General features: G+C 41.5%; 1 protein-coding gene across 1 annotated transcript in view; it reads left to right on the top strand.

Moving 5' to 3' along the window:
* patj (PATJ crumbs cell polarity complex component) overlaps positions 1-27,573 on the top strand; it is a 446,032-nt gene that overhangs the window by 23,104 nt on the left and 395,355 nt on the right. The window contains exons 8-12 of the mRNA XM_070888230.1: positions 346-540; positions 11,226-11,325; positions 17,853-17,941; positions 21,168-21,297; positions 26,089-26,205. Of these exons, the coding sequence (XP_070744331.1) occupies positions 346-540; positions 11,226-11,325; positions 17,853-17,941; positions 21,168-21,297; positions 26,089-26,205 (631 nt within the window). The remainder of the gene's footprint in view (positions 1-345; positions 541-11,225; positions 11,326-17,852; positions 17,942-21,167; positions 21,298-26,088; positions 26,206-27,573) is intronic.

Here is a 27,573-nt window from a genome sequence, read left to right as displayed (position 1 = left end):
GCCATGATCTTAGTGAATGGCGGTGCAGGCTTGAGGGGCCATATGGCTTACTCCTGCTCCTAAATCTGATCTTGTGAATTTAATAATTGTATTGGTAAATTCTCAGAAGTATTTTGTTCTTTGTGGATCCTGTTTGAGAAGAAAAGAAACTGGAAATGAGAATTGTTTTAAAATAAATTAATTTCCAAAATTAGACATCAAGAATGTATTGTTTGAGAACCCAAATTAGTATTTTAAAAACCTTTTCCCTACATCAAATTATTCTCCATTACGTTTAAATTTCAATTCATGGTACTTTCAAATTGTCTGTACTTGGAATTTGAAGATTTTATTACATATCTGTAGGGTGGAAGGCTGAGGACAGGTGATCATATACTTCAGATTGGAGGCACTGATGTCCAAGGAATGGGAAGTGAACAGATTGCCCAGGTGTTGAGAAACTGTGGTAATCGAGTCCGAATGGTAGTGGCCAGAGATCCCGTTGAAAACGTTTCCTCCAAATCTTCAACAGTTCCTGCTATGATGCCTTTTCAGGATCATGTAAGTACCATTGCACTAGAATTGTGAAATTATTGTATGTTAAGATTTCTACTTTAATTTGTGAGTTTTATTTCCATCAAAGTGAGGAATGATCCTGCTAAAAGTTGGAACATTTTTCTTTGTTAGTTTATTAAAGAGGAGGGGAAGTCTTTCCATCAAGACCTCTTCAACTGAAACAAAAGTAATACCGAATTGGGATTTGAATTTGTGTTTCAATCTCTTTCTATTGATTCAAAATTTTGATTTTTATTGCAAAAAATGTTATTGGGGAACTAGCGTGAAGTTGTTCAAGGAGCTCAATTAACATCCCATTTGCAATCATCAGTCTGCAGTACATGTTAGTTCAGCTTCGTTATACTGTTAGGTTCAGTCAATACTCAAAAAGCTAATGTCTCCTAGTATTCTATTAACACTGTTAAAACAACACTTTCCAAGAAACAAAGTATATAGATGTTAAAGTTAATTATAATTCTGCATAGATATTTTTACTTGAACTGTGAATGAATGCCATTCTTGGGGAAGAGCAAAGTGATATCAATGCAAAGTGCTCTCTTATCCCCTTCTCGCCCCCAAAACATTATATTTCTATATTATATTAAAACAAATGTTCCCGTTGAGAAGTGATGATTCCAATTATACTTGTTGCAAAGCCGCTAGCTGAAGACCAGCCAATTTGAATTTTCTGGCCAGAACAGATCCCTTGATGTACTTATCCAGTGGATATGTCTTTAGCAAGTGGTGAATAGTTAAAAGTTTAATACTAGCTATGATTGCACTTTGGCTAAATTTGTTGCTCTGGCACTAACTGCTTATTCCTGTTTCGTGTAATGGCAACCAATGGGTAAGCTATTCAAGTGAATCTTTTATGACTAGGCGATCTACAATAGTACAGTGGTTTACAAAGTGTACTGCAACACATTTTCTTAACATTGTTTAAAGAGGGATACATCAATGGCATGGTTGTGCATTGTTGCACAGTTATTTAACCCGCGTCTGGGTTTAGGTTGCCTTGATGAAGGACTTGGAACAGATACAAAGGGGAATAGAATGTTCAGTATAAGAATTTGAGTTGGCCTCCTGCAGAGTTACTGCAAGTTGTAGTTGTGAGGTTTTGTTCGCAAACTCTTCTCCATTCTCTCTTATTTATTTGGTAACGTTGGATTCCCAGGCTCCTGTTGGATGATCAGTGAAGTCTGTTGCTATGGAGATGAAAGCATGTACAAGGCAGAGATATTTCCTTTGGGTTGAGGGTATGAGTGTCACTAGCTTCAATAGGAAGTGTCTCCCATTGTGGAGAAGCTGACTCAACTCAGCTAGTTGTTTGTGTGAGACTTGGAATCCACTTATAACAAGTGACCCTGGGAGTTCTTTATTTTGTCAGATTGAGGAGTCCTGGTAGGATCTTTGAGTGCTTGGGGATACTGAAGACTTTGTTGCATATTTCCCTTTTATCAATGGCGTTTAATTAATGCTGCTCACATAGGTTATCTGGGTAGTCAGGTTTGTTTTGGTGGATGTGGGTCTCAAGTTTATTTGTATGGTGTTTCACCCAGGTGTTTGCATCATTGAGTTCATGGACTTTGTTTGCAGGGGCCCAAATTTCCCCATGGGAGTTGCATTGTTTTTTTTGGTGTAACTTAATTTTTCTGGTGTATCTCTTTAGTTGCAAATATGGCCATTTAATTTGCACCATTGTAAGTGAGTTAGTTAGGTTTTTTGTTAGGTCAGTTTTTTTTTCAAAAGGGGTAGTTCCCAGCCACTATTTATGCCAATTTGTCCAGAAAAAAGTTGTACTAAACTAATTTAGGGCAGCGTATGTGTCCACTTTTGTCCGCACAGAAAGACCTTGCGTACAGTTAAGGAATCGGTGCAAGTAACTACATTTATAGCACCACCAAGCACCAAACAAAGCACAAAAAGTAATAAGCAATTAATTAACAAATAAAATAGAAGGAACCCTGCACCTAAAGCACCAAAATCAATCAGTAAATAACACAAGAAATAGAACGGCCACCGATGAGGGAGCCCATTCGGCCAGGGCTAGGGACAGTGTGCTTCGGCCCCTCCCACACAACCTGCAGCACGCGTTTGCCAAAACGGCCTGCCAGGAGCTACTCCACATGCGCGCAGACTCTAGCGTGCAAGTGCAGAGTTCCCGGCACCGTTTTCAGCGCCGGGACCTAGCTCTGCCCCCCTCTCTTCATTGTACACCAGGCCTGATGGCCCGAGAATCGGCCATGATCGCAGGGAGTTTTCCCGGCGCTGTTTTTGAGGTAAAATGTCAGCGGGGGGCTCTGACGTGCGCGGAAAAAAACAGAGGGCCAAATTTGGGTCCCAGGTTTCTAAACATGGCTATAAAGTCCTCTTGAATTTCTGAAATGCCATAAATAGGATTTCATAGTAATTTGGTGTTGGTTCTGCTCTGTCAATCCTCTCTGCACCTAAACAGAGTGTAAAAGTTGATAATTTGGAGAGATGGGGAAGGAGGTGATGCTTTTTCCCTCCAATACTTGTAGTGGTTTGTGTTGCAGGTAAATATTTAATTTAATCTACCTATAAAGCTAAGTTAATTAAATACATCAACATTAATAACTAAAGCCAGGTTTTTAGGGATGTCAGTGCAGGTGGTGTGCTGTAATTGCAGCATTTGGGAGTTTGTAGCGAACATTGCGATCAGGGACAACCACATCTACAGTAAGTGTCTGCAACTCGAGAAACTTTAGCTCAGAGTTGTTGAGCTGGAGACTGAGGTATATACATCAGGGAGGGGGGGAGTTACCTGGACACTTGGATCCAGGAGGCAGTCACACACCTTGGGTTAGGTAGTGGTACAGATCTGGTTAGTCGGTAGGGACAGGAGTGCGTCACTGCGACTCGGGCAAGTAGGGCAGGTGAGGTGCAGTGCTGGAGAAGCCTCAGCCTTTGCCCTTATCCAACAGGTATGAGGTTCTTGCTGCCTGTGTGGATGAGGGCAATGTCTTCAGGGTGGATGAGTAAACCGACCACGGTACAGGTGGTCATTGAAGTGGGAGGAGTGAAAAAGAATGTTGTAGTGGTAGGGGACAGTACAGTCAGAAGGATAGATACTGTTCTCTGCATCCCTAACCAGGAGTTCTGATGGCTTTGTTGCCTGCCCAGTGGCAGGCTTAAGGATGTCTCCTAGTGGCTGGAGAATAACCTGGAATGGGAGGGGAAAGATCCAGTTGTCATGGTCCACGTAGGAACCAATGACATAAGTAAAAGTAGGAATGGGGTTCTGCTGAGAGTTTGAGGAGCTCTGGTCCAAATTAAGACGCAGAACCTCACGGGTAATAATCGCTGAATTGGTCCCTGAGCCACATGCAAATTGGCATAGGGATAAGCAGATTAGAAAGTTAAAATTGTGAATGGTGTGGGAGACAGGGTTTTCAATTCATGGGGCACTGGCACCAATACTGGGGAAAGAGGGAGCTGTTCTGTTGGGATGGGCTCCACTTACACGGTCTGCATTCACTGTTGTGGCGAATCAAATAATTAGGGCAGTCGATAGGGCTTTAAACTAATGAAGGTAGGGTTGTAGGATTCAGGAAAGGGTAAATTCAAAAGCAGTAAGAGAAATGTCAAGGGTATAGAACAGAGTCGTGATGTGGGTAAAAATAAGCCGAATTAGGAAGCGACAGAACTTAAAGGTAACATCAGGGAAAATAGAAGAAAGAAACTTAAAGCTGAAGGCGCGATGTCTGTGCGAAGCATATGCAAAAAAAAATAGATGAATTAATAGCACAGAATGAAATGGGTTTGATCTTATGGCCATTACGGAAACGTGGTTGCAGAGTGACCAAGATAGGGAACTAAATATTCTAGGATACTTGACTTTTAAAAGAGATGGATGGGATTGGTAGCCCTGATAATAAAGGATGGTATAAAGACAGTAGAGAGAGAGGATCTTGGCTCGGGGAGAAAACAATGTAGAATCACTTTGGGTGGAGCTAAAACAACAAGAGGCAAAAAACCACTGAGTAATTTATAGGCCCTCTAACAGTAGTTGCAGTACCGGGCACACTATAAATCAGAAAATTAGAAGTGTATGTAACGAGGATAATGCAGTCACCATGGGGATTTTAATTTTATTCAGACTGGACAAACCAAATTTGCAGTAATAATGCAGAGGACAAGTTCATAGAATGCATTCAAGATAGTTTTCTAGATCAGTATGTGGAGGAACCAACTAGGGAACAGGTTATTTTAGATCTAGTATTGTGCAAAGAGACGGGGTTAATTAATGACCTTGGAGTAAAGGAGCCTCGAGGGTGCAGGGATCATAATATGATAGAATTTTATATTGAGTTTGTGAGTGATTTAGTTAAGTCTGAAACTAGGGTCTTAAATCTGAACAAAGCAAACTACATATGCATGAGAGGTGAGTTGGCTAAAGAATCATGGAATGATTACAGCACAGAGGAGGCCATTTGGCCTGTTGAGCCCATGCTGGAAACTGGAATAAAAATTGGGAAACTAGATTAAAAGATAATGGTAGATAGCAACGGCAAACATTTAAAGAAATAATTCATAATTCCCAACGAATATACATTCTCGAGGAATAAAAACCCCACGGGGGGGGGGGGGGGGAAGCGGGTGTCGTGTCTGGTCCGGGGGGGGGGGGGGAGGAAGCGGGTGTCTGGTCTGGTCCGGAGACTGGGGGGGAGCGGGTGTCTGGTCTGGTCCGGAGGCTGGGGGGGAGCGGGTTTCGGGTCTGGTCCGGAGGCGGGGGGGGGGGGGGGGAAAAGCAGGAGCTGGCCGTGGGAGGAGCCTTATTCACGCAGCCCCAGTGAGGCCATTCAGCCAGGGCTAGGGGCTGTGTGCTTCGGGCCCCTCCCACACAGTTCGGCGCCTGGAGCTACTGCACTTGCGTGCCCGCTGTAGCGTGCATGTGCAGAGATCCTGGCACTGTTTTCAGCGCAGGGACCTGGCTCCGCCCCCCCACAGCTTGTGCTGGCTGCGCCGAGGGCCAGAGGACCTGCAGGTAGGTGGAGAATACAGAGGATTTTTTTAGGCTCACTTTGTGGCGCAAAAAACGGGCGTCCAGGTCGGGACTGCGCCATTCTAGGCGCATGTGGAAACTTGGGCCCATAAAAACAGATTGTAAAAGCTTCTATAGGTATGTAAATAGGAAGAGATCAGTGAAACTAAATGTGTGTCCCTTGCAGGCAGCGACAGAAATAATTATAATGGGGAATAAGGAAATGGCAGTGTCATTAAACAAATACTTTGTATGTCTCAGGTGAACGTAAAAGATCCCATGGCACTATTTCAAAGAAGAGCAGGCGCATTATCCCCGGTGTACTGGCAATATTTATCCCTTAACATAACATATAAAAACAGATTATCTGGTCATTATCACATTGATGTTTGAGAGTTGCTGTGCGCAAATTGGCTGCCGTGTTTCCCACATTACAACAGTGACGACTCTGGAAAAGTACTTCATTGGCTGTAAAGCACTTTGAAACATCCGGTGGTCGTGAAAGGCACTATATAAATGCAAGTATGTTTTTTTTTCTTTTATCTGTCTTCGCGGAAGATGACACAAACAAATTCTGGAAATAGTAGGGAACCAAAGGTCTAGTGAGAATGAGGCACTTAAAGAAATTAGTATTAGTAAAGGAATAGTAGTGGAGTAATTAATGGGACTAAAAGCCAACAAATCCCCCGGACCTGATGACCTACATCCTAGGTTTTTAAAAAGAGGTGGCTACTGAGATAGTTGCATTGGTTTTCATCTTCCAGAATTCCCTAAATTTTTGAACGGTCCCCGTGGATTGGAAGGTAGCAACTGTAACCCCGCTTTTCAAGAAAGGAGGGAGAGAAAAAACAGGGAACTAGAGCCCGGTTAGCCTGACGTCAGTAGTAGGGAAAATGTTAGAATCCATTAATAGGGATGTGGTAACAGGGCACTTGGAAAATCACTGGGCAGAGTCAGCCGGATTTATGAAAGATCTTTTAAGATTTTTTAAAGATTGTATCTAGCGGGGTAGATGAGGGGGGAACCAGTGGATTTCAGAAAGCAATTCAATAAGGCGCTGTAAGGGGTGGAAAACCGATACCCGAACTGAATTGTAAGGCTTATCAGTATTAGGAGGTTCTGAGGAATCATAAGTAGTCAACACTGCATTGATCCTTAGCACAAATTGATAGAAGATGAAAACATACACTCAGTACTGAATAACGCATCCACCAAGGGCAGTGGAGAGTCAATAGTCTAGAAAGATAGCAAACCCTGGGAAGCAAGGTCAATTCACACATCATGAGGAACTGAGGCAAAGTTGATACCCACTGAATAACACATTCCAAAAAGATGACATGTGATGGGGGATGGACAGGTGGGGGAGAACCACTCGGAGCCAGTCTGAGCAGTAGGCCAATCGGTGGTTTTGTAGGAGGGCCGCACAAATGTATAACTGTAATTGAAAACCTTTGTTCTAAGAAGTGTTCGGCACCTTCCTCAGCATGCTCGAATAAAACCGGTTGAACCAAAGTTTTCGTCTGAGTGATTCCGTGGTCGCTATGCGAGAGGGCGGGTGTCGATTCCTTATATCAGGGAGTCCACCTTGAGGAAGAGAAGTCTTTTTAACCTAACAGGCGCCATGCAAGAGGTGATTACACAAAATTAGGATTCATGGGATTGGGGGTAATATATTCACATGGATTGAGAATTGGTTAATGCACAGAAAACAGAGTAGGAATAAATAGGTTGTTTTCAAGTTGGCAGGCTGTAACTAGTGGGCTGTTGCAATGATCAGTGTTTGGGCCTCAGCTATTTACAATCTATATTAATGACTTGGATGAGGGGATCAAGTGCAATATATCCAAGTGTGCTGATGACAACCACCTAGGTGGGAAAATAAGTTGTGAGGAGGATGCAAAGAGGCTATAGTGTGATAGACGGGTTAAGTGAGTGGGCAATAAGGTGGCAGATGTAATATAATGCGAAGTTATCCACTTTGGTAGAAAAAATAGAAAAGCAGAATATTTTTTATATGGTGAGAGATTGGTATTCAGAGCAACTTGGATGTCCTTGCACACGAATCACAAAGTGAACATATAAGTATAGCAAGCAGTCAGGAAAGCAAATGGTATGTTAACATTTATTACAAAAGGATTGAAGTATGAGTTTTGAAATCTTACTGCAATTGTATATGGCCTTGATGAGACCACACCAAGAGTATGGTGTACAGTTTTGGTCTCGTTACCTGAGTACTTTCCTTCGAGGAAGTGCATCGAAGGTTCACCAGACTGATTCCTGGGATGGGGGAACTATCCTATAAGGTCTATATTCCCTAGAATTTAGAAGAATGAGAGTTGATTTCTTACAGGGCTGGACAGGGTAGATGCAGGGAGAAAGTTTCCCCTTGCTGTGGAGTTGAGAACTAGGGTTCACAGTCTCAGAATAACGGGTCAGCAATTTAGGACTGAGATGAGAAATTTCTTCACTCAGAGGGTTGTGAATTTTTGGAATTCTCTACCCTGGAGGGCTGTGGATGCTCAGACATTTAGTATATTCAAGACAGATCGATAAGATTTTTGGATATTAAGAGAATCAAGGGATATGGGGATAGTGTGGAAAAGTAGAGTTGAGGTAGACGATCAGTCATGATCTTATTGAATGGTGGAGCAGGCTCGAAGGGCTGAATGGCCTACTCCTGCTCCCATTTCTTATGTTCTTGTGTCGCTTGGGGCTGAGTGAAATGCTGACAGTGGTGGGTGGCTCAAGTGTTTGTATTGCTTCCACCATGACAGGTATGTATCCAGTGATGCTTGCCACCACAGTTTGGGGCTGTATATCTTCCTTCCCGGATTAATGGCATTGCAGGGGCGTGGGGGTAAATTGTTGCTGGTGAATTCCACTTGTTTCTCCAAGTCCATGTTTTGATATTGGGGACTAGCTGCGTGCCATCAAAATGATCCTCCACTATCCATCGGCCATTTTTTTGGAGACTCCCTTCTCTCTGCCAGCTGTTTTGTCCAGCACTGGATCTGTTGGTGATTTTGAGTGTTCTTATAAAGGGAATCATAAAATGTTTCAGCACAGACAGATAATTTCCCCCATCAAGTATGTGCTGGTCTTTTTCTCCACGTGATCCACCTAATCTAATTCTGCTCCCTTACTCTTTGCGTCTTATACCCTTTAATGTTCCAGTGGAGTGGGATGGAATATTCGTTTCTCCCCCAACTGAGAAATATTGTTCAGTGCAGAATCTGCTCGCTCTGAGATGAGTGCCCCTGTTGGAAGTGCTCACTTGGAGATATGCATTGGTGTAGGAGGTAGAATTCTCTCTGGGTTTTGGTGAGTTGGCATAAAGGAGTACCATGGACAGCTGGACTTCAAAGAGTTGGTTAGAGTTGGCTAGCTGCAGTGGTGATGTTTGGAGGCGAAAACACTGTCTTGTGGTGTTGGACAGGAGGCTGAAGCAGTAGATCCACACTACTGGCAGCTGTCAGCATTTGGTCCCGAGGCCTGTGAACGGTGGGGAAAGGGTTGATGAGTTCTGGATCCCTGTTTTTATTTACAGGTGAGAGAGACAGTTTTATTCTGTATTTACTATGCATGTTGAGATGAAACTGTGCCTTTTAACGTTCGCCAAATTCTGTTGGCAAGATTTATGTAAAATCTTGGCATCCAGAGCCACTTTTTCAGGCTGTTAGCTGGGCCATGACATCACTGGAAGCATTAGGTTACATTTTGATGGACAGAAATAGAAATGTCTCCTCTCGGGGGAAAATATATTGTAAATTCAACTTTAAAAAAAAAAAATCCACTTATGGGGAGAATACTTTATGCTGAAACTACTTATGCTCCACCCTTCTTTTCCTCCTTGCTTAAGTGATGCCTCCTTTAAAACATTCTCTAATCATTCTTTAACAACAATCCAAAAAAGATCAACAGCTAATTTGATGTTTGTGGGACCATGCTGTACACAAATTGCCTTCCATGTTTATCTATAAAGCAACAGAGACTGCAATTCAAAATAACGCATTGCTTGTGAAGCATTTTGGGATGTTTTGAGGATGGAAATGTTATATAACTAGAATTTATTTTTCTTGTATTGTAGAACATGCTGTTTCTTTCCACATTGGTGTGATGTTTTCCATTTGACATATTTTACAGTCTCTTGGAGTGAGATTTGCAATTAATGTATTTGTAGCCTATTACGCTATGTGGACTTTTGTCATTGGTGCCATTATATTACAGATCTGAACCTCCAGATCTGGATCTGCAGGGTGTGATGTGCAACCAGCAGACCAGAGCTCTGCTTCTGATTTGCACGGAATTTTACCTCAGTCAATGTTCCCGCACAGCAGTCTGGAAGTCTCGCGCAGGCTGCTCACTTGCTTTTCAGTGTAAATAACAGTGCACACGCGAAAAGTTGAATGGGCCATGCAGTCAGTTCAAGGGTCCATGCACCAAAAAAAAATTATAGGTAATATTGCTCCCTGGATGCATAGTTTTTAATGTTTTGAGATCATAAGCAGGATCATTGTTTCTCTCAACAGTTTCCAAAGTAAGTTTGGAAAGTTTCCAGGCAATGCAGTGCCTTTTTACTGTACTGGAATTGTATTACATCCATTGTGAAAATCAAACAATGAGAGTGTATTTGTAAGAAGCGGTCCCATCCCTCCTGGCTTTGCCATGGTCGGGAGTTGGATCAGGACCTGCCTGCAGTGTTACGTTGCCACTTTTGTTTTTGATCTGTAATAGACATCTTCCATTCTATTTTTGTGCTGAATTTGAGCTTGGGTCACAGAGATGAAAGAACAATATTCCAATCCAATCTCTTATTTCCTTTTATTTCCCTAATTTCCAGACATCTGGTGCCTAGTATGGTGAAAGGGACGGAAATCTGATTTAAGACTCCTATTTAAAAAATAAAAATAAACAGTGTTTGAATTTTCTTTGCATTTTGAAAAGTTATGTTTTTTTAAATTGTTACTAAAATTTAAATTTAAATCTGCTCTTTTTTGTTAAATCAGTGAGCGCTAATGATATCTTGGGAGGGGCACCAGCTATAAGGAGTTTCTGAGATGGTGGAAAATAGCTGAATTAGCACAGTTCAACTGACCACATCAATTACCTAAACCGATAATTGTATCGGTTGAAATTTATTTAGCTTTCTTACATTTTCAGCCAGATATTCATATAGTGTCATCCGTATCCAATGTTTAAATAAAAAAATTTTTAAACAAGATCAATATTCAGAAAAAGGAATTCAGCTATTTAGTTACTGAATAACGTATTAGTGGTAGGACTTCCTCTACAAGGATAAAAATATCTATACTTGTTTGCAGAACTCTTATCCTAAACTACTTGAAAAGCTAGATTCAGACTCTTAATTGCTAGGCCTTAGATAGGGACCTCGGACATTGGAACAGGAGTAAGCCATTGAGCCTCGCGCCTTCTCCACCATTCATGAGATAATGGCTGATTTATCATAACTCCATATCCTTTTATATCCTTGTCCAGTAAAATCTATCTATCTCCGATTTTAAGATTATTAAATCTTTCGTTGCTTATGGGATTTCCTTGAAAAGATAATTGTTTCACTTGCATAATTCTGCTAAACAGTCAAATTGATTAGAAGTGTACTTTGATAAACAATCTCTTTGTATATTTTGACCATATATTTTGGTAAAATGTTCTTTGATTTTTGTAGATTACTGCAGATGTTTATGATATTGATGACATTGAACTCAAGAGAGATGGACAAAGCCTGGGCATTACAGTTGTTGGTTATGTTGGTGCATCTCATGGTGGTGAGTTCACAAATCCAAAGAATTATAAATCAAAAACAAAGATACAAAACCACAGAGGTGTGCAGCATAGAAGGAGGCCATTCTGTGTTGGTTCTTTGCTAGAACAATCCAAAACTAATACCACTACCCTGCTGTCTCCCCTTAGCCCTGCATCTCTCTCTGGTTCAAATGTTTCTCTACTCTTCTCTTAAAGATGAGATGTCCTCTGTCTTGCGGAAAATAATTCCATGCTCCTAACAACTTGCATAAATACATTTCTCCAAACCTCTCCTCACTAAAAGTGACAGTTTTAAACTAAGGACACTGCATCATTGCCTGCCCAACCAGAGGAAATAGTCTTTCCCTATTTATCCTCTCGAGTTCCTTCATCAATTTAAAAACCTCAATAAAACTTTCTTAACCTTGGCTCCAGTGGAAGTAGGCCCAAGAGCTTAAGAGTCTCCTTGAGCTGAATTTACACTGTCTGCTCTTAATATTTTTCGTCTTCTTTCTTTAATGTGGTTCCCAAAATTATACTGTAAACTGTTACCTTGTACAAATTTATCATTACCTCTTTTTTTGGTACTAGATGCTATTTTACATAGAAACATCAAAAATAGGTGCATGAGTAGGCCATTCGAGCCTGCACCACCATTCAATATGATCATGGCTGATCATGCAACTTCAGTACCCCATTCCTGCTTTCTATCCATACCCCTTGATCCCTTTAGCCGTAAGGGCCACATCTAACTCCCTTTTGAATATATCTAACAAACTGGCCTCAACAAGTTTCTGTGGTAGAGAATTCCACAGGTTCACAATTCTGAGTGAAGAAGTTTCTCCTCATCTCGGTCCTATATGGCTTATCCCTTATCCTTCGACTGTGACCCCTGGCTCTGGACTTCCCCAACATTGGGAACATTCTTCTTGCATCTAACCTGTCCAATCCCGTCAGAATTTTATATCTTTCTATGAGATCCCCTCATTCTTCTAAATTCCAGTGAATATCAGCCTAGTCGATCCAGTCTTTAATATGTCAGTCCTGCCATCCCGGGAATCAGTCTGGTGAACCTTCGCTGCACTCTCCAATAGCAAGAATGTCCTTCCTCAGCTGAGGAGACCAAAACTGTACACCATATTCAAGGTGTAGCCTCACCAAGGCCCTGTACAACTGCAGTAAGACCTCCCTGCTCCTATACTCAAATCCCCTCACTATGAAGGCAATATGCCATTTGCTGCTTTCACCGCCTGCTGTACCTGCATGCCAACTTTCAATGACTGATGTACCATGACACCCAGGTCTCGTTGCACCTCTCCTTTTCCTAATTTGTCACCATTCAGATAATATTCTGCCTTCCTGTTTTTGCCACCAAAGTGGATAACCCCACATTTATCTACATAATACTGCATCTGCCATGCATATGCCCACTCACCTAACCTGTCCAAGTCACCCTGCAGCCTCTTAGCATCTTCTCACAGCTCACTGTCACCCAGCTTACTGTTATCTGCAAACTTGGAGATATTATTATATTCAATTCCTTCGTCTAAATCATTAATGTATATTATGAATAGCTGGGATCCCAGCACTGAACCTTGCGGTACCCCTCAAGTCACTGCCTGCCATTCTGCAAAGGACCCATTTATTCCTACTCTTTGCTTCCTGTCTGCCAACCAGTTCTCTATCCACGTCACTACATTACCCCCCCCCCCCCCCAAATACCCTGTGCATTAATTTTGCGCACTAATCTCTTGTGTGGGACCTTGTCAAAAGTCTTTTGAAAGTACAAATACACCATATCCACTGGTTCTCCCTTGTCCACTCTACATTCTCAAAAAATTCTCGAAGATTTGTGAAGCATGATTTCCCTTTCATAAATCCATGCTGACTTGGATCGATCCTGTCATTGCTTTCCAAATGCACTGCTATTAAATCTTTAATAATTGATTCCAATATTTTCCCCACTACCGATGTCGGGCGAATCTGTCTATAAATCCCTGTTTTCTCTCCCTTTTTAAAAAAAATGGGGTTACATTAGCTACCCTCCAATCTATAGGAACTGATCCAGAGTCGATAGAATGTTGGAAAATGATCACCAATGCATCCACTATTTCTAGGGCCACTTCAAGTACTCTGGGATGCAGACTATCAGCCCCTGGGGATTTATCGGCCTTCAATCCCATCAATTTCCCTTACACAATTTCCTAACTGAGGATTTCCTTCAGTTCCTTCCTCCTTGCTAGACCCTCGGTCCTGTAGTATTTCTGGTCTTTGTGGTCTTGGATGCCATCTAAAAAGTGTTCACCACTTTGACCACTTGAATTGTCTTTATCCCAGTCTAGGGACTGTTCTAATCACTCAATTATTGCCCATTGTTCTTGCATATCTTCCTGAACTGTTTACAAATCTCCTTCTCTAGCTCACCTCCATTGTTTGGTGGCGAGATGTGCACACTGAGAATTGTACTATCTCCCTCTTGCACATATAGTGAACAGTGAGGAGGATAGTGATAGACTTTAAGAGGACATAGCTAGGCTGGTGGAATGGGCGGATACGGGGCAGATGAAATTTAAAGGAGAAAAGTATGAAGTGATTCATTTTGGTAGAAAGAATGAGGAGAGGAAATATAAATTACAGGGTACAATCCTAAAGGGGGTGCGTGAACACAGAGACCGAGGGGTAAATGTGCATAAATCATTGAAGGTGGCAAGGCAGGTTGAAAAAGCAGTTTTAAAAAAAACCTTGGGTGATCCTGGGCTTCAGGTATAGAGTATAACAGTGTGGAAATTATGATATAACACTGGTTTGGCCTTAACTGGAGTATTGTGTCAATGCACTTTTAGGAAGGATGTGAAGGCCTTGGAGAGGGTGCTGAAAAGATTTACAAGAATGATTCCAGGGATGAGGGACGTCGGTTATGTGGAAAGACTGGAGAAGCTGGGGTTGTTTTCCTTAGAGCAGAGAAGATTGAGAGGAGATTTGATAGGAGTGCTCAAAATCATGAGGTGTCTGGACAGAGTAGATAGAAAGAAACTGTTACATTGGCAGAAGGGTCGAGAACCAGAGAACACCGATTTAAGGTTGTTGGCAAAAGAACCTAAGGCGACATAAGAAAAAGCTTTTTTGTGCAGCAAGTGGTTAGGATCTGGAATGCACTGCCTGCAAGGGTGATAGAGGCAGACTCAATCCTGGATTTCAAGAGGGAGTTCGATAAATATCTGAAAGAAAAGAACTTGCAGGGCTACGGGGAAAGGGCAGGGGAGTGGGACTAGCTGAAGTGCTTTTGCAGAGAGCCGGCACGAGCTCGATGGGCCGAATGAATACCTTCCGTGCTGTTAACTATTCTATGATTCCCTCCCTATTCCTTAATTCTATCCATATGGATTCAGCACTACCTCCTAAAACATCTTTGCATTCTAGTCTTGTCGTAAAATATTAATTTAATACTGCTATTCCATTCCCTTTTTCCTTGTCCATCTTTATCTCTCCTGAAAATATAATAAGGAATAGTAAATTTCCAGTATTATCCAAACCATAGCCATATCTTGGTTATAGTCACTATATCATCTATAGTTAATGCTTCTAACTCTTCAATTTTGTTTTGAATACTTTGTTGGTTCATTTATAGCTCACTCAATCCTAACTCGTGTTTAGGCAAACTTGCTCTTCTTAATTCCTCTTCTTTCTGATTCTCTACCTTCTGATTTGCTTTATAAAAAAAAACTTTTAACAATAACAACCTGCATTTATATAGTGACTCTAAAATAAGAAAACATCCTAGGGTGCCTCACAGGGGCAGAAGGAAAAAATGGAGCCTGAACCAAAAGAGGAGATATTCGGAAGGGTGAGAAAAAGCTTGGTCGGAGGTGGGTTTTCAGGAGGGTTTTTAAAAGAGTGGGATGGAAAGTCAAAGGTGTAAGAGAATTTGAGGGTGGGGCTTAGGCAGTTGAAGCCATAGCCATCAATGGTGCTTGTCAATTCTATTTTTTGTGGAATCCGCTATTGTTACTACATTTCTGCACGTCATCTCTTTTTACGAACTGCTTGCTTCAAGGTGTTTTGCTCATGTTTGACCTCCATTAAGTTGTTGTCATTGTCACAGGTAGAATACCTTCATGCATTGCTTCATGCCTTCTCTTCCTATCCAGATGGATAGTTACCCATTTCCCTTCCTGTGCCTGAAGAGTGACCACCTGGAATGCACATTCCTAGAACCCTTCAGTACATAAGAATCTTCCCATTTTTGTCTCCTGCTCAGTAATGTTAATTTTCCCATTCTGGGCACATGAAGCATCCAGGTCCTCTCATATCCTGAAGGTACTGGTATATGACAAGTTTGTGGTTTCCCATATACTAAACTAAACTATATTTTATTAATAAAATCTAACACAACATGATTTTAGACCAGTTCACCTCAAAGCTGAACAGCCACTGAGGTAAAACGTTTACACTCCCTGGACTTTTGCATTCCTCTGGTCCCTTGCTCGTAAACTCAAATTTATACTGTTTTAACTTGCACAATAGCCTGCTGCTACAGAAAAAAACACCTAAAAGAGGAAAGCTAAGCATAGAAATGATGTAACCAATTAACTGACATGTTGCCTGTTCAAACTCAATGGTGAGGCCCTAAATATGCTTATACGGTTCCTAGTATTCAACAGCTGAAAAACAAATGAGGTTAAACTGAAGTTAAAATACAGCAAAATAAATAAGTGAACATTTCAGTGCTCCATTAACTCCTGAGGCTAAACTCTGCACTCTCCTGGCCTTTTACACTCAATTGATCATGTGCAGCTCTAGCACCTTGTTATTGCTATGATAGTACCTGTACTATGTATGAATTTCCATTTCTGATCAAGTGTCATTTCCAGTATTCCAGCTTTTGGTTCTATGTACATCTCTCTCAATGGTGGTGCTTTCCTTGGAACATCTTGCATTTCAACTTAACCCAGTGACAGTCGTGGCTCAAAGCTATCACTCTCACTCTGAGTCAAAAGGATTCAAGCCCCACTGCAGAGACTTGAGCGAATAATCTAGGCACACTTGTGCAGTACTGAGGGAGTGCTGCATTGTCTGAGATGTGTTTTTCGGATGAGACTTTAAACTCCATCCTGGGTGGAAGTAAAAGATCCCACGGCACTATTTGAAGAAGAGGAGGGGAGCTCTCCTGGTGTCCTGGCCAACATTTATCCCTCAACCAACACCTTTAAAAACAGATGATCTCATTTATTTAATTGCTGTTTGTGGAAGCTTGTATGTAAATTGGGTGCTGGGTACATTACAGTGATGATTACATTTCAAAAGTACTTCATTGGCTTTGGGATGTCCTGAGATTTTGAAATGCACTATATAAATGCAAGTCAATTTTCTTCGATTTGTCCATTATCTCAAGTCGGAGATGTTTTCTCAACAGAAAAGTGATCTGTCCTACAGATACAGTTTCCTATAGGAGTTACAGTTTCCTATAGGAAACACAGGCTTTTTTTTTTCCAAGGATGATGCTGGTGATAATTGGGACCTCTTAGATTGCTGCTGAGGCAGAACTGGTTGGGTTGTAGCACAATAAAGTGGATAAAGCTTGTTTGGCCCACTTTACCAGTGTAAGATCCCAGAGACTACATTAGAGCTTCTTGATTTTTTGCATCACAAAACCTCTAAACCAAGAAACTTAGAACAAGATGAGAAGCTATGCAAGCGTGAGCGCTGCCCACTAATTTTGTTCAGCCATTTGAAAACCACTTTGGATGTATAGATTGGAGTGTAGAGATGCCATCGATTTTGAAAAGCGCATTATTTTCCACTCCTGGCCAGTGATGGCCTGTTTACATGTTCAGCTTTCCTTTGACTGTCATACTCCTTCGCATAATAAAGATATCACAAATACTTGATTCCAGTTTAAGATTTTACAATTGTTTTTGAGAGAGCAAACAAAATCTTACTGCTTTTATTCAAAATATCTATCTTGGAGATATCTATTAAAATGGCTCCATGCATTGATTTTATAAATGTTCAGAGTGCAAGGGAGATGCCACATGTCAGTCACAAAATCTGGGGTTTGGAACCATTGGTAAGTGTAGCGGAAGGGGACGGACAAGGGATTGCACAACAGCAGCGACGGATTGCCAATCTATGGATGCATGGACATCTATCCCATGTCATGATTTATTTAACCACTAGTGGGATGTAATGTAAGGACAGGTCTGTTGGATACATTACTACTACAATAACAACAACTTGCATTAATATAGTGCCTTTAACATAGTAAAATAAAGTGCTTCACAGGAGCGTTATCAAACAAAATGTGATACTGAGCTACATAAGAAGATTTGGGCCAGATGACACAAAGCTTGATCAAAGAGGTAGGTTTTTAGGAGCGCCTTAAAGGAGGAGAGAGCGGCGGAGAGGTTTAGGGAGGTAATTCCAGAGCTTGGCGCCTAGGCAGCTGAAGGCATGGCCACCGATGGTGGAGCAATTAAAATTGGGGATGCGCAAGAGGCCAGAATTTCTGGAGAAGTTACTTAATGGAATAATTTGGTACTATAATTTTCAGATACCTCTGGTATTTTTGTGAAAAGCATAATTCCAGGGAGTGCTGCAGAACAGAGTGGACGTATTCAGGTTCATGACAGGATTATTGCTGTAAGTAACATTTCATCTTGTATCATAATTCTTCATATTTGCTTAGATTTCTAGTATTGAATCATTGGTTATTCTTAATAGTCAGGCAAACTGATAAAAGAAATGATCAGATAAAATAAATCACAGGAGATGCCTAACCTTTTGAGACATTAAATTGCTCTTGCCACCATTGCTGTCAAAACACCTGTGACCATTCTGTTGGAGACCAATTTGGGCCTGTGTTTCACTAATTCTGTACAACCTGTGAAGATGTACCATTGACAAGAGGACGATAATCAATAAAGTCTATTCCACAAAACAAATTGGTTACCATCTATCCCTTTTAATTATTGGTCCAGGATTAATTGGGTTCTTTAGTTTCCTTACATGTAACTTTGCAACCCAATTGTACAAAAAATGAACTCTTATATTTTTGTTTGTTTAACAATTGTTATTTAATGTGTTATTTGTTCTTGGTCAAAAGTTGTGTAAAGATTTTGCAGTTATAATCTGTGGTACAGTATAGGATTTGCTTGGCATTGGGATAGAGCTGGTTGTAGAGTAGTGGTAGTATTTTGTAGTTGAATGTTTTGGAAGGCAATAGCTCTAATCCTATGTTCAGATGAAACATGTATTTTGTTAAATGTGCACTCAATATGAAAAATGCTTTCAGTTAAGCCTTATCTTATGTCAACAGAACATATCAGTACACAGATTATTTCTGCAAATGGACCAAGTCATCAAAATAGAGAGCCTTTTATGTTCTTTATTTGCCCAGATCTGCATAATTAGGAACAGACTTGTAGTAGCAAGCTCTGCAATGCCCAGTAATCTTTCGAGCATGATTAAATTTTGCAACAATTTTACCAATAAATCCACCAAAAGAATATTGATTATTTTCAGTTATTTTGTAGCATATTCTCTCAGAATTTAAACTGTTGGTTGGTAGAATATATATTAAATGTATTGTTAGACATTACATGATGAGTGAACTTACATCTATAATGTTGATCAGATATTTTCAATGACGCTGTCAAGAAAATACCAGCAGGTGGTCACCCATCATTGTTATGTGTATTATGCTGCTATTATGTGATTAAAATTTAATGTTATCCAAACTTGGTTCCCATCCAATTGAATAAGCTGTGATAAATGGCACCTTTTTAGCTTGGAAGTTGCCCAATATTAGCCTTTACATAAACCAGACATATTCATGAACCTAGTATTTGGCTACCCCAGTTTCTTCATTCAAATATTGAATAAGATCTGATATTTATTTGTTATATTTGAATATTTATCCCTCTGAAATTTTGTTTCCAAACTTTTAACTAAATGCTTTAGGAAACAAAGATTGTAGATAGAATTTTTCATCAGAAATTTCTGAGTTAAACTGAGGCTTGAGCGTTGGCTCATGCCAGTACAAGATACTCCAGTGAGATTTTTTTTTAGTTAAATGGAAACGCAATCCTTTGTTAAAGAAATATGCTTCTGTATGTGACTAATCTGCTGTCTGGTCTTCTGAAATATGCACATCTGTATTGTAGACAAATCCAGCTTACAATATTATGGCCCAGAAATTCCTGCTTCCCGGGTCCGTACAGTGTCACAAAAGGCATCACAAAAGTCGTTTTTCAGTGCACAATGCGCATGCGCTGAAAACCGGCTTTTCCAGCTTGACAGATCCTCCGCATCTTGGGAGCGAGGACATTTGCATGGGCAAGATTGTGGTATTTACCCATATCTTGCCCAGCGGATGTCCTGCAAACACTCGCACTTGATAAAAGCAGGCGCATAGCCTACTTTGACAGGCATGAGTTTTAAAATCCACAAAAAACATTATAAAAGAAAATTTAAAGAACACATTTTATTGTTTAAAAATCCTCCCACTATGGTAAGTTTATTTTAAACCATAATTAAAAAAACTTTATTAAAAATTGGGAAAATGTTTTTTTATAATCTATAAATAACTAATTTAAATTAATAAAAATATGTGGTGTATTTTTTCTTAGTTTTGTGTTTTTGGGGTGGGGGGGGGGGGGGGGGGGGTTCCCATTCATAATACTGGCAACTCCAACTTAGAGTTCCCATTATTATGAATGAGAACATACTTTACCTGGATTGGCTGCCCAGAGCCATGTGACTGCAGCTCCAGCCCTGCACACGTCCAGACGTGCACGTGCTGCAACACTCAGTCAGTGGAGGCCTCAGGACCAGGAACTCACGGTGCAGTAGAAACATGTAGGTGCGCATCTTTTTTAACCTTTTCTGTCGATCGCTTGCGGGAAGCAGCCGACCAGGATTTCTGAGCCTCTATTTTGTTCACTAGATAATTGATAGCATTTTGCCAATGTGTTGGCCTGCTTACCTTATTATTGACAAGTTTCTTAGTAAAAATTACAGGTGGGATAAGTTATCCAAAGTATAGATATTTGGATGGATTAGTTCATGATTTTTCTTTAACTGCTAGTTCTTATCCCTGCTATTAATGTATTGAAATAGGTTCAAATTATGGTACTTCTGGCCCCTTCTTGCAATGAGCCAAAATGGAGAAAATCCTAATATATTGGTTGAGTTACAGAGGATAAATTTAAAATCTGGGACAGAAACTGCTGGCAATTCAATACTATTCCGCACTGCACCACTCTATACAGTTCAGAATACAGATCAGAGAATAAGCTCCAAGTACAATTGATATTTTATCGACTAAGCAAAGTGTAAGGATAGAAATGGGAAAATTAGTAATGTTGAACATAAAATGTTTATATCTTCACCAGAAATATGATTCTTTGAAACTTGGATAAATAAAATTGTGGTGAAGGTTGACCTGTGTTGATTTGTGCTAAATATCGTAGTTTGCATGTTAGGTTGGTTGCTAAATAGTTTTCTTTATTTCTTCATACCATAAATCCCAGTTGCTCACATCGCCTTGACAGTATGTTTATTTTTCAAAGATGAGTTTTTTTTAATGTGTTTCATACATTGTTATATTGATTTACAAAATGTCCATTCCATTAAGTTTGAAGCTTGTATCATTTCACGCAATTACAAAATCTATTTGGTTAGTACTCGGTACCAATAACTAATAGTAAAGCTGTTTTTATTTTATGCATTATATCCTGTAAATATACACTGGAATATTCATTTTCTTCAAGAAATTCACCTCAAATTGTTGTAATGACTTAAGATTGTTTCATTTATCACATAGGATGATTTAATTCTGACATCTGGGTTTTGTATAATTTTATAGGTTGATAGAGTTAATATTCAGGAATTTACTAATCAAGAAAGTATTGATGCTTTACGAAACACTGGAAAAATTGTCAACCTTACACTAGCAAGGAGGAAGATGCATGATGACTGTGAATCCCATGAAAAAGGTAATTTATATTGTACCTTCAGCCTGTTTAAGATGCAACTGTTTAAAGAAATTCCAAATATATCACGTTTTCACTTGCCTTTTAATTATAATGTTCAGACACAGTTATGTAAAAAAAAATTCTTTGTAGATTCAAAAATAATAATTGAATTGTTGTCACCCAAAAGAAAAAAATTGAAAACACCACTCAAAAGAATAGCTTTACCAGCCATAGAAATTCAATCAACCAAACTGCAGTACAAACATCTTCAATAATCAATAGAATTATTTTGCTTTTCTTAAAGTTTAAGTGCAAAAGATTTCAGGGAACAGTTATTTTTCCATCATTCTCCACATTGCTTTATTGCAAAATAGAATTACTCATACCAATTGTTCAGATTTTTCTTTTAGCTTCACCCAGCGCATGAGCAGCCATTCACCCCCTGCCCCCCAGCCCATGTTACCTCCACAGATTCATTTATTATTTATTTAACTAGCTGTGGTATATTAAGGGAACATCTCAGAGCATCTCTCAAACTTATTTCCAAATCCTTTCAGTGGCCATGTGTCTCCTTTTCTTCCAATAGCATAATTTTTGACTCGGTGTGTAATACCACAGTAGATACACCAGTACCTGTATTTGACATCTAGCAGACATTAGTTACAACACCATATCTGAAAGTGTGTGTCACATTTATACCTGATAGGTTTAAATAGCACTTTCATAAAACACCAACAAATCACAACCAAACAGGTACATCCTCGATTCTGAGGGACTGCCTATGATGAAGACTTACTTCCACTCTTAAAATAAGTTCTTGGGTGGCTGAACAGTTCAATAGAAGAGCCACAGTCCCTGTCACAGGTGGGACAGATAGTCGTTGAGGATAAGGGAGGGTGGGACAGATTTGCCGCATGCTCTTTCTGCTGCCTGCGCTTGATTTCTGCATGCTCTCGGTGATGAGACTCGGTGCTCAGCCCCCCCCCCCCCCCGGATGCACTTCCTCCACTTAGGGTGGTCTTTGGCCAGGGACTCCCAGGTGTCAGTGGGGATGTTGCACTTTATCAGGGAGGCTTTGAGGGTGTTCTTGTAACGTTTCCTCTGCCCACCTGTGGCTCATTTGCCATGAAGGAGTTCTGAGTAGAGCGCTAGCTTTGGGAGTCTCATGTCTGGCATGCGAACAATGGCCTGCCCAGCGGAGCTGATCAAGTGTGGTCAATGCTTCAATACTGGGGATGTTGAACTGGCCGAGGACGCCAATGTTGGTGCGTCTGTCCTCCCAGGAGCTTTTGTAGGATCTTGTAGAGACATCGTTGGTGTTGTTTCTCCAGCGACTTGAGGTGTCTACTGTACATGGTCCATGCCTCTGAGCCATACAGGAGGGCGGGTATTACTACAGCCCTGTAGACCATGAGCTTGGTGGCAAATATGAGGCCCTGGTCTTTGAACACTGTTTTCCTCAGGCAGCCGAAGGCTGCACTGGAGGAGGTGTTGAATCTTGTCAATGTCTGCTCTTGTTAAGAGGCTCTCGGGGTATGGGAAATGGTCCACGTTGTCGAGGGCCACGCTGTGGGTCTTGATGACTAGGGGGCAGTGCTGTGTGCCGAGGACAGGCTGGTGGAGGACCGTTGTCTTACGGACGTTTAGCATAAGGCCCATGCTTTCGTACGTCTCAGTAAATACGTTGACTATGACTTGGAATTCAGCCTCTATGTACGCAGGCGTCATCCATGTACTGTAGCTCAACGACAGAGGTTGGGGTGGTCTTGGACCTGGCTTGGAGACGACCAAGGTTGAACAGATTCCCACTGGTTCTGTAGTTTAGTTCTACTGACTGAGGTGGAGCATGGCAGCGAGGAAGATTGAGAAGACTGTTGGCGCAATGGTGCAGCCCTGTTTAACCCCAGTTCGGATGTGGATTGGGTCTGTGATGAATCCGTTGATAAGGATCACAGCCTGCATGTTGTCGTGGAGCAGGCGGAGGATGGTGACGAACTTTTGGGGACATCCGAAATCGAGGAGGACGCTCCATATACCTTTGCGATTGACCGTGTCAGAGGCCTTTGTAAGGTCGAAGAAGGCCATGTATAAGGGCTGGTGCTGTTTCCTGCATTTTTCCTGCAGCTGTCACGCTGTAAAAATCCGTTGTGCCCCGTAGGGGATGAAATCAGCACTGTGACTCCGGGAGGAGCTCCTCAGCCACTGGGAGAAGACGGTTGAGGAGGACTCTAGTGGTGATTTTCCCAGTAGCTGATAACTGAGATTCCTCTGTAGTACCCGCAGTCGGACTTGTCCCCTTTTTTTAAAGATGGTCATGATCACTGCATCTCTGAGATCTCTCGGCGTGCTCTCCTCCCTCCAGATAAGAGAGATGAGGTCCTGTATTCGCACCAACAGTGCCTCTCCGCCATACTTCAGTGCCTCAGGAAAAAAAAAGCAAACCGGTACAGACTTATGACAATTAACTAATAGAAAGTAGGAACAAAGTAATCACTTATCAGCAGTCAGTAAACTGCTCCCAATAAAAAAAATCGAACCAATGAAATCACTCCATTTAAAAAAAAAAAAAAAAATTGTAATTTTGGCTGCTGTTCTGTGCTCAGAATTTGATATGCGTAGAATTAAGAAAATGGTTTGCAGCATAGCAAAAATAAAAAAAAGTGGATTTGGGCATGCTGCCAGAGGATTGGACTAATGTAGTACCCTTGTTTAGAAGGGATAGGCCGAGTAATTATAGGCCTGTCAGCCTAACCTTGGGTGGGAAAATTGGAAAAAATCCTGAAAGACAGGATAAATCTGCATTTGGAAAGGCAAGGATTAATTAGGACAGTCAGCACGGATTTGTTAAAGGAACATCACGTTTGACTAACCTGATTGAATTTTTGAGAAGGTAACCAAGAGGGTCGCTGAGGGTAGTGCGTACGATGTAGTGTATATGGACTTTAGCAAGGCTTTTGATAAGGTCCCACATGGTAGACTGGTTATGAAAGTTAAAGCCCATGAGATACAGGACAAAGTGGCAAGTTGGATCCAAAATTGGCTTGGAGGTAGGAAGCAAAGGGTAATGATTGATGGATGTTTGTGACTGGAAGGATGTTTCCAGTGGGGTTCCGCAGGGCTCAGTACTGGGTCCCTTGCTTTTAGTGGTATATATCAACGATTTAGATTTGAATATAGCGAGTATGATTAAGAAGTTTGCAGACGACACTAAAATTGGCTGTGGGGTTGATAATGAAGAGGAAAATCATGGGCTGCAGGAGGATATCAATCTACTGGTCAGGTGGGCGGAGCAGTGGCAAATGGAATTTAATTCAGAGAAGTGTGAGGTGATGCACTTTGGGAGGGCTAATAAGGAAAGGTATACACATTGAACTTAATAGTGGATGAACAAAGGGACCTTGGAGTGCTTGTCCACAGATCCCTGAAAGTAGCAGGCCAGGTGGTTAAGAAAGCATACAGAAGGCTTGCCTTTATTGGCCGAGGCATAGAATATAAGAGCAGGGAGGTTATGCTTAAATTGTATAATACTTTGGTTAGGCCACAGCTGGAATACTGCGTGCAGTTCTGGTCGCTGTATTATAGGAAGGACGTGATTGCACTAGAGGGTGCAGAGGAGATTTACAAGGATGCTGCCTGGAATGGAGAATCTTAGTGATGAGGACAGATTGGATAGGATGGGTTTGTTCTCACTGGAATAGAGGAGGTTGAGAGGAGACCTCATTGAGGTGTACAAAATATTGAGGGGCCCAAAATATTGAGGGGCCTGGACATAGTGGATAGTAAGAGTCTATTTCCATTGGTGGAAGGGTCTATTACAAGGGGGCATAGTTTTAAGGTGGTAGGTGGAAGGTTTAGAGGGGATTTGAGGGGGACTTCTTTATGCAGAGGGTTGTGGGGATCTGGAACTCGTTGCCAGGAAGAATGGTGGATGCAGAAACCCTCACCACGTTTAAGAGATGGTTGGATGGGCACTTGAAGTGCAGTAACCTGCAGGGTTATGGACCTTGAGCTGGTCATTGGGGTTAGACTGGATGACCTTTTGTTGGACGACGCAGATATAATAAGTACTGCAGGGAACAGAATACGGCCAGAGTGATCTCCTGGACTAGTTTCAATCGCCTGGATGGGCCGGAGAGGAATTTTCCCAGATTTTTTTCTCCCTAACTTGGCCTGGGTTTTTATCTTTTTTTGCCTCTCCCAGGAGATCACATGGCTCTGGTTGGGGTGGAGTGTAGAATGTTTCAGTAGAAGGGGTGTCGTCGTTGTGTGAGGCAGACTGGTTGGGCTGGGTGCTCTTTGCCTTTCCGTCATTGTTCATGGGTTGATATGTAACCTTTAGGGCTGCTGACCAAGGGCCGTGCGGCTTTGTCAGCCGGCATGGACACGATGGGCAGAAATGGCCTCCTCCTGCGCTGAAAATTTCTATGTTTCTATATAATTCTTAGGATCATAGAAATAGAAAAAACATAAATCTGCTTCATTATATTAGAAAACTTCATAACTTGAAGTAATGCATCTGTTTCACTTTAAAAGATCATAATTGTACAGCTCTGGTTTCCACACTACCCATTGACAACTTTGTTGACTCTTCCACCAGATGATACCATATGCAATATAGAATATAGTACACCACTTCTACTAAATGTTATTTTTGTAAAATGTCACTCTGGACTTGATCACACCTACGAAGAAAAATGTGAACCTGTATCAATATGACATTGTTCAAAAAGTAATTAGCATATTGAGAGGTTTTTATACAAACTTCAACTGTATTTAATGTTTTAAGAATGTTTTCTCTCCTCTGTTTTACAGCTGAACTTGATAATGCAACTTACATGGCAAATGCAGTTATCTCTGAAAGTAGCATTCATTCTGCAGTTGAAGAGCAGGAAAGTGCACGAACGAAGAAGCAAGAATGTATAATTGATGGTATGTGATAATGTAGCTTCACTCCAGAGATATGCGCACAAAATCTAGGCTGATACTCCAGTGCAGTACTCCTTCAGACTGCACAGTCAGAAGGGCATGATGAGACATCTGCCCCCTCAAGTGGATGTAAATGATACTATGGCATTATTTTGAAGAAGCGCAGTTCTCCCCAGTTCCCTGGCTGATATTTATATCTCAACCAACAGCACTTAATGATATGTCAGGTGAACACAGATTATCCACTGTTATTTTGTATTCTCTCTCTCTCTCTCATTCACATTGGGCCTCAATTTGTGGGCAGATGCCTCTGAACTGTAATAAAAATACGCACCTACCTGATGGTGATGGACCCACAGAGATCCTGGGCCTGCAGGCGCAGGCCTGCGTTAAGGCCCACGTATCACGGGCACAGGCAGTACGCAAGCTTACCTGTGATCAAAAAGGGGATTCCTGTTATGCTTATGGGGATTCCATTTAGATACGGAATCCCCATAAGCTGAATAGAAATTAAAATACATTTTTACAGCACTGAAATAAAAAAAATCATGACTTGTTTAAAATTAATTAAAATACAATTTAAACACTTAAACAAAAATGTTATGTTGTGAAAAATAAATTTAAACATTTTAAGGGCCAAAAATAAAATACACATTACAGGTTTTGAATATTAAAATGATTTAAATAAAATTATTTTAATATTTATTTTCACTCTTACACTGGTAAAAGAAGGCATTACACCTTGTGATTGGAGTGCAACAACTAGGAGCCATAAATATAAGATAATCATGAAAAAATCCAATAAGGAATTCCAGAGAAACTTCTTTACTCCGAGAATGGTGAGAATGTGGAACTTGTTACCACATTGGGCCGCGCCTAGAACGGCGCAGCCCCGACCTGGACGCCCGTTTTTCGCACCACAAAGTGCGCCTAAAAAAAACTTAGATTCTCTGGAGCCGGGCGCGGTGCAGCATGAGCTGTAGGGGGCGGAGCCAGGTCCCTACGCTGAAAACAGGGCCGGGACCTCTGCACATGCGCGCTACAGTTGGGCGTGCATGTGCAGTAGCTCCAGGGGCCCAAAACTGTGTGGGAGGGGCCCGAAGCATGCAAGCCTTGGCCGAATGGCCTCACTGGGGCTGCATGGATAAGGTTACCTCCCACGCCCAGCTCCTGCTTCCTCCCGACTCGACTCCCTTTCCCCCCCCCCCTCCTCCCTTCCTTCCCCCTCCTCACTTCCCCTTCCCCCTCCTCACTTCCCCCTCCCCCTCCCCCCCCTCCTCCCTTCCCCCCCCCTCCTCCCTTCCCCCCCCCTCCTCCCTTCCCCCCCCCTCCTCCCTTCCCCCCCCCTCCTCCCTTCCCCCCCCCCTCCTC

This window comes from Pristiophorus japonicus, chromosome 8, assembly GCF_044704955.1.
Source record: "Pristiophorus japonicus isolate sPriJap1 chromosome 8, sPriJap1.hap1, whole genome shotgun sequence".
In the NCBI taxonomy this organism is placed as follows: domain Eukaryota; kingdom Metazoa; phylum Chordata; class Chondrichthyes; family Pristiophoridae; genus Pristiophorus; species Pristiophorus japonicus.
Note: the sequence above shows the minus strand (reverse complement) of the source record. Positions and strands in the feature narration are given on the sequence as shown.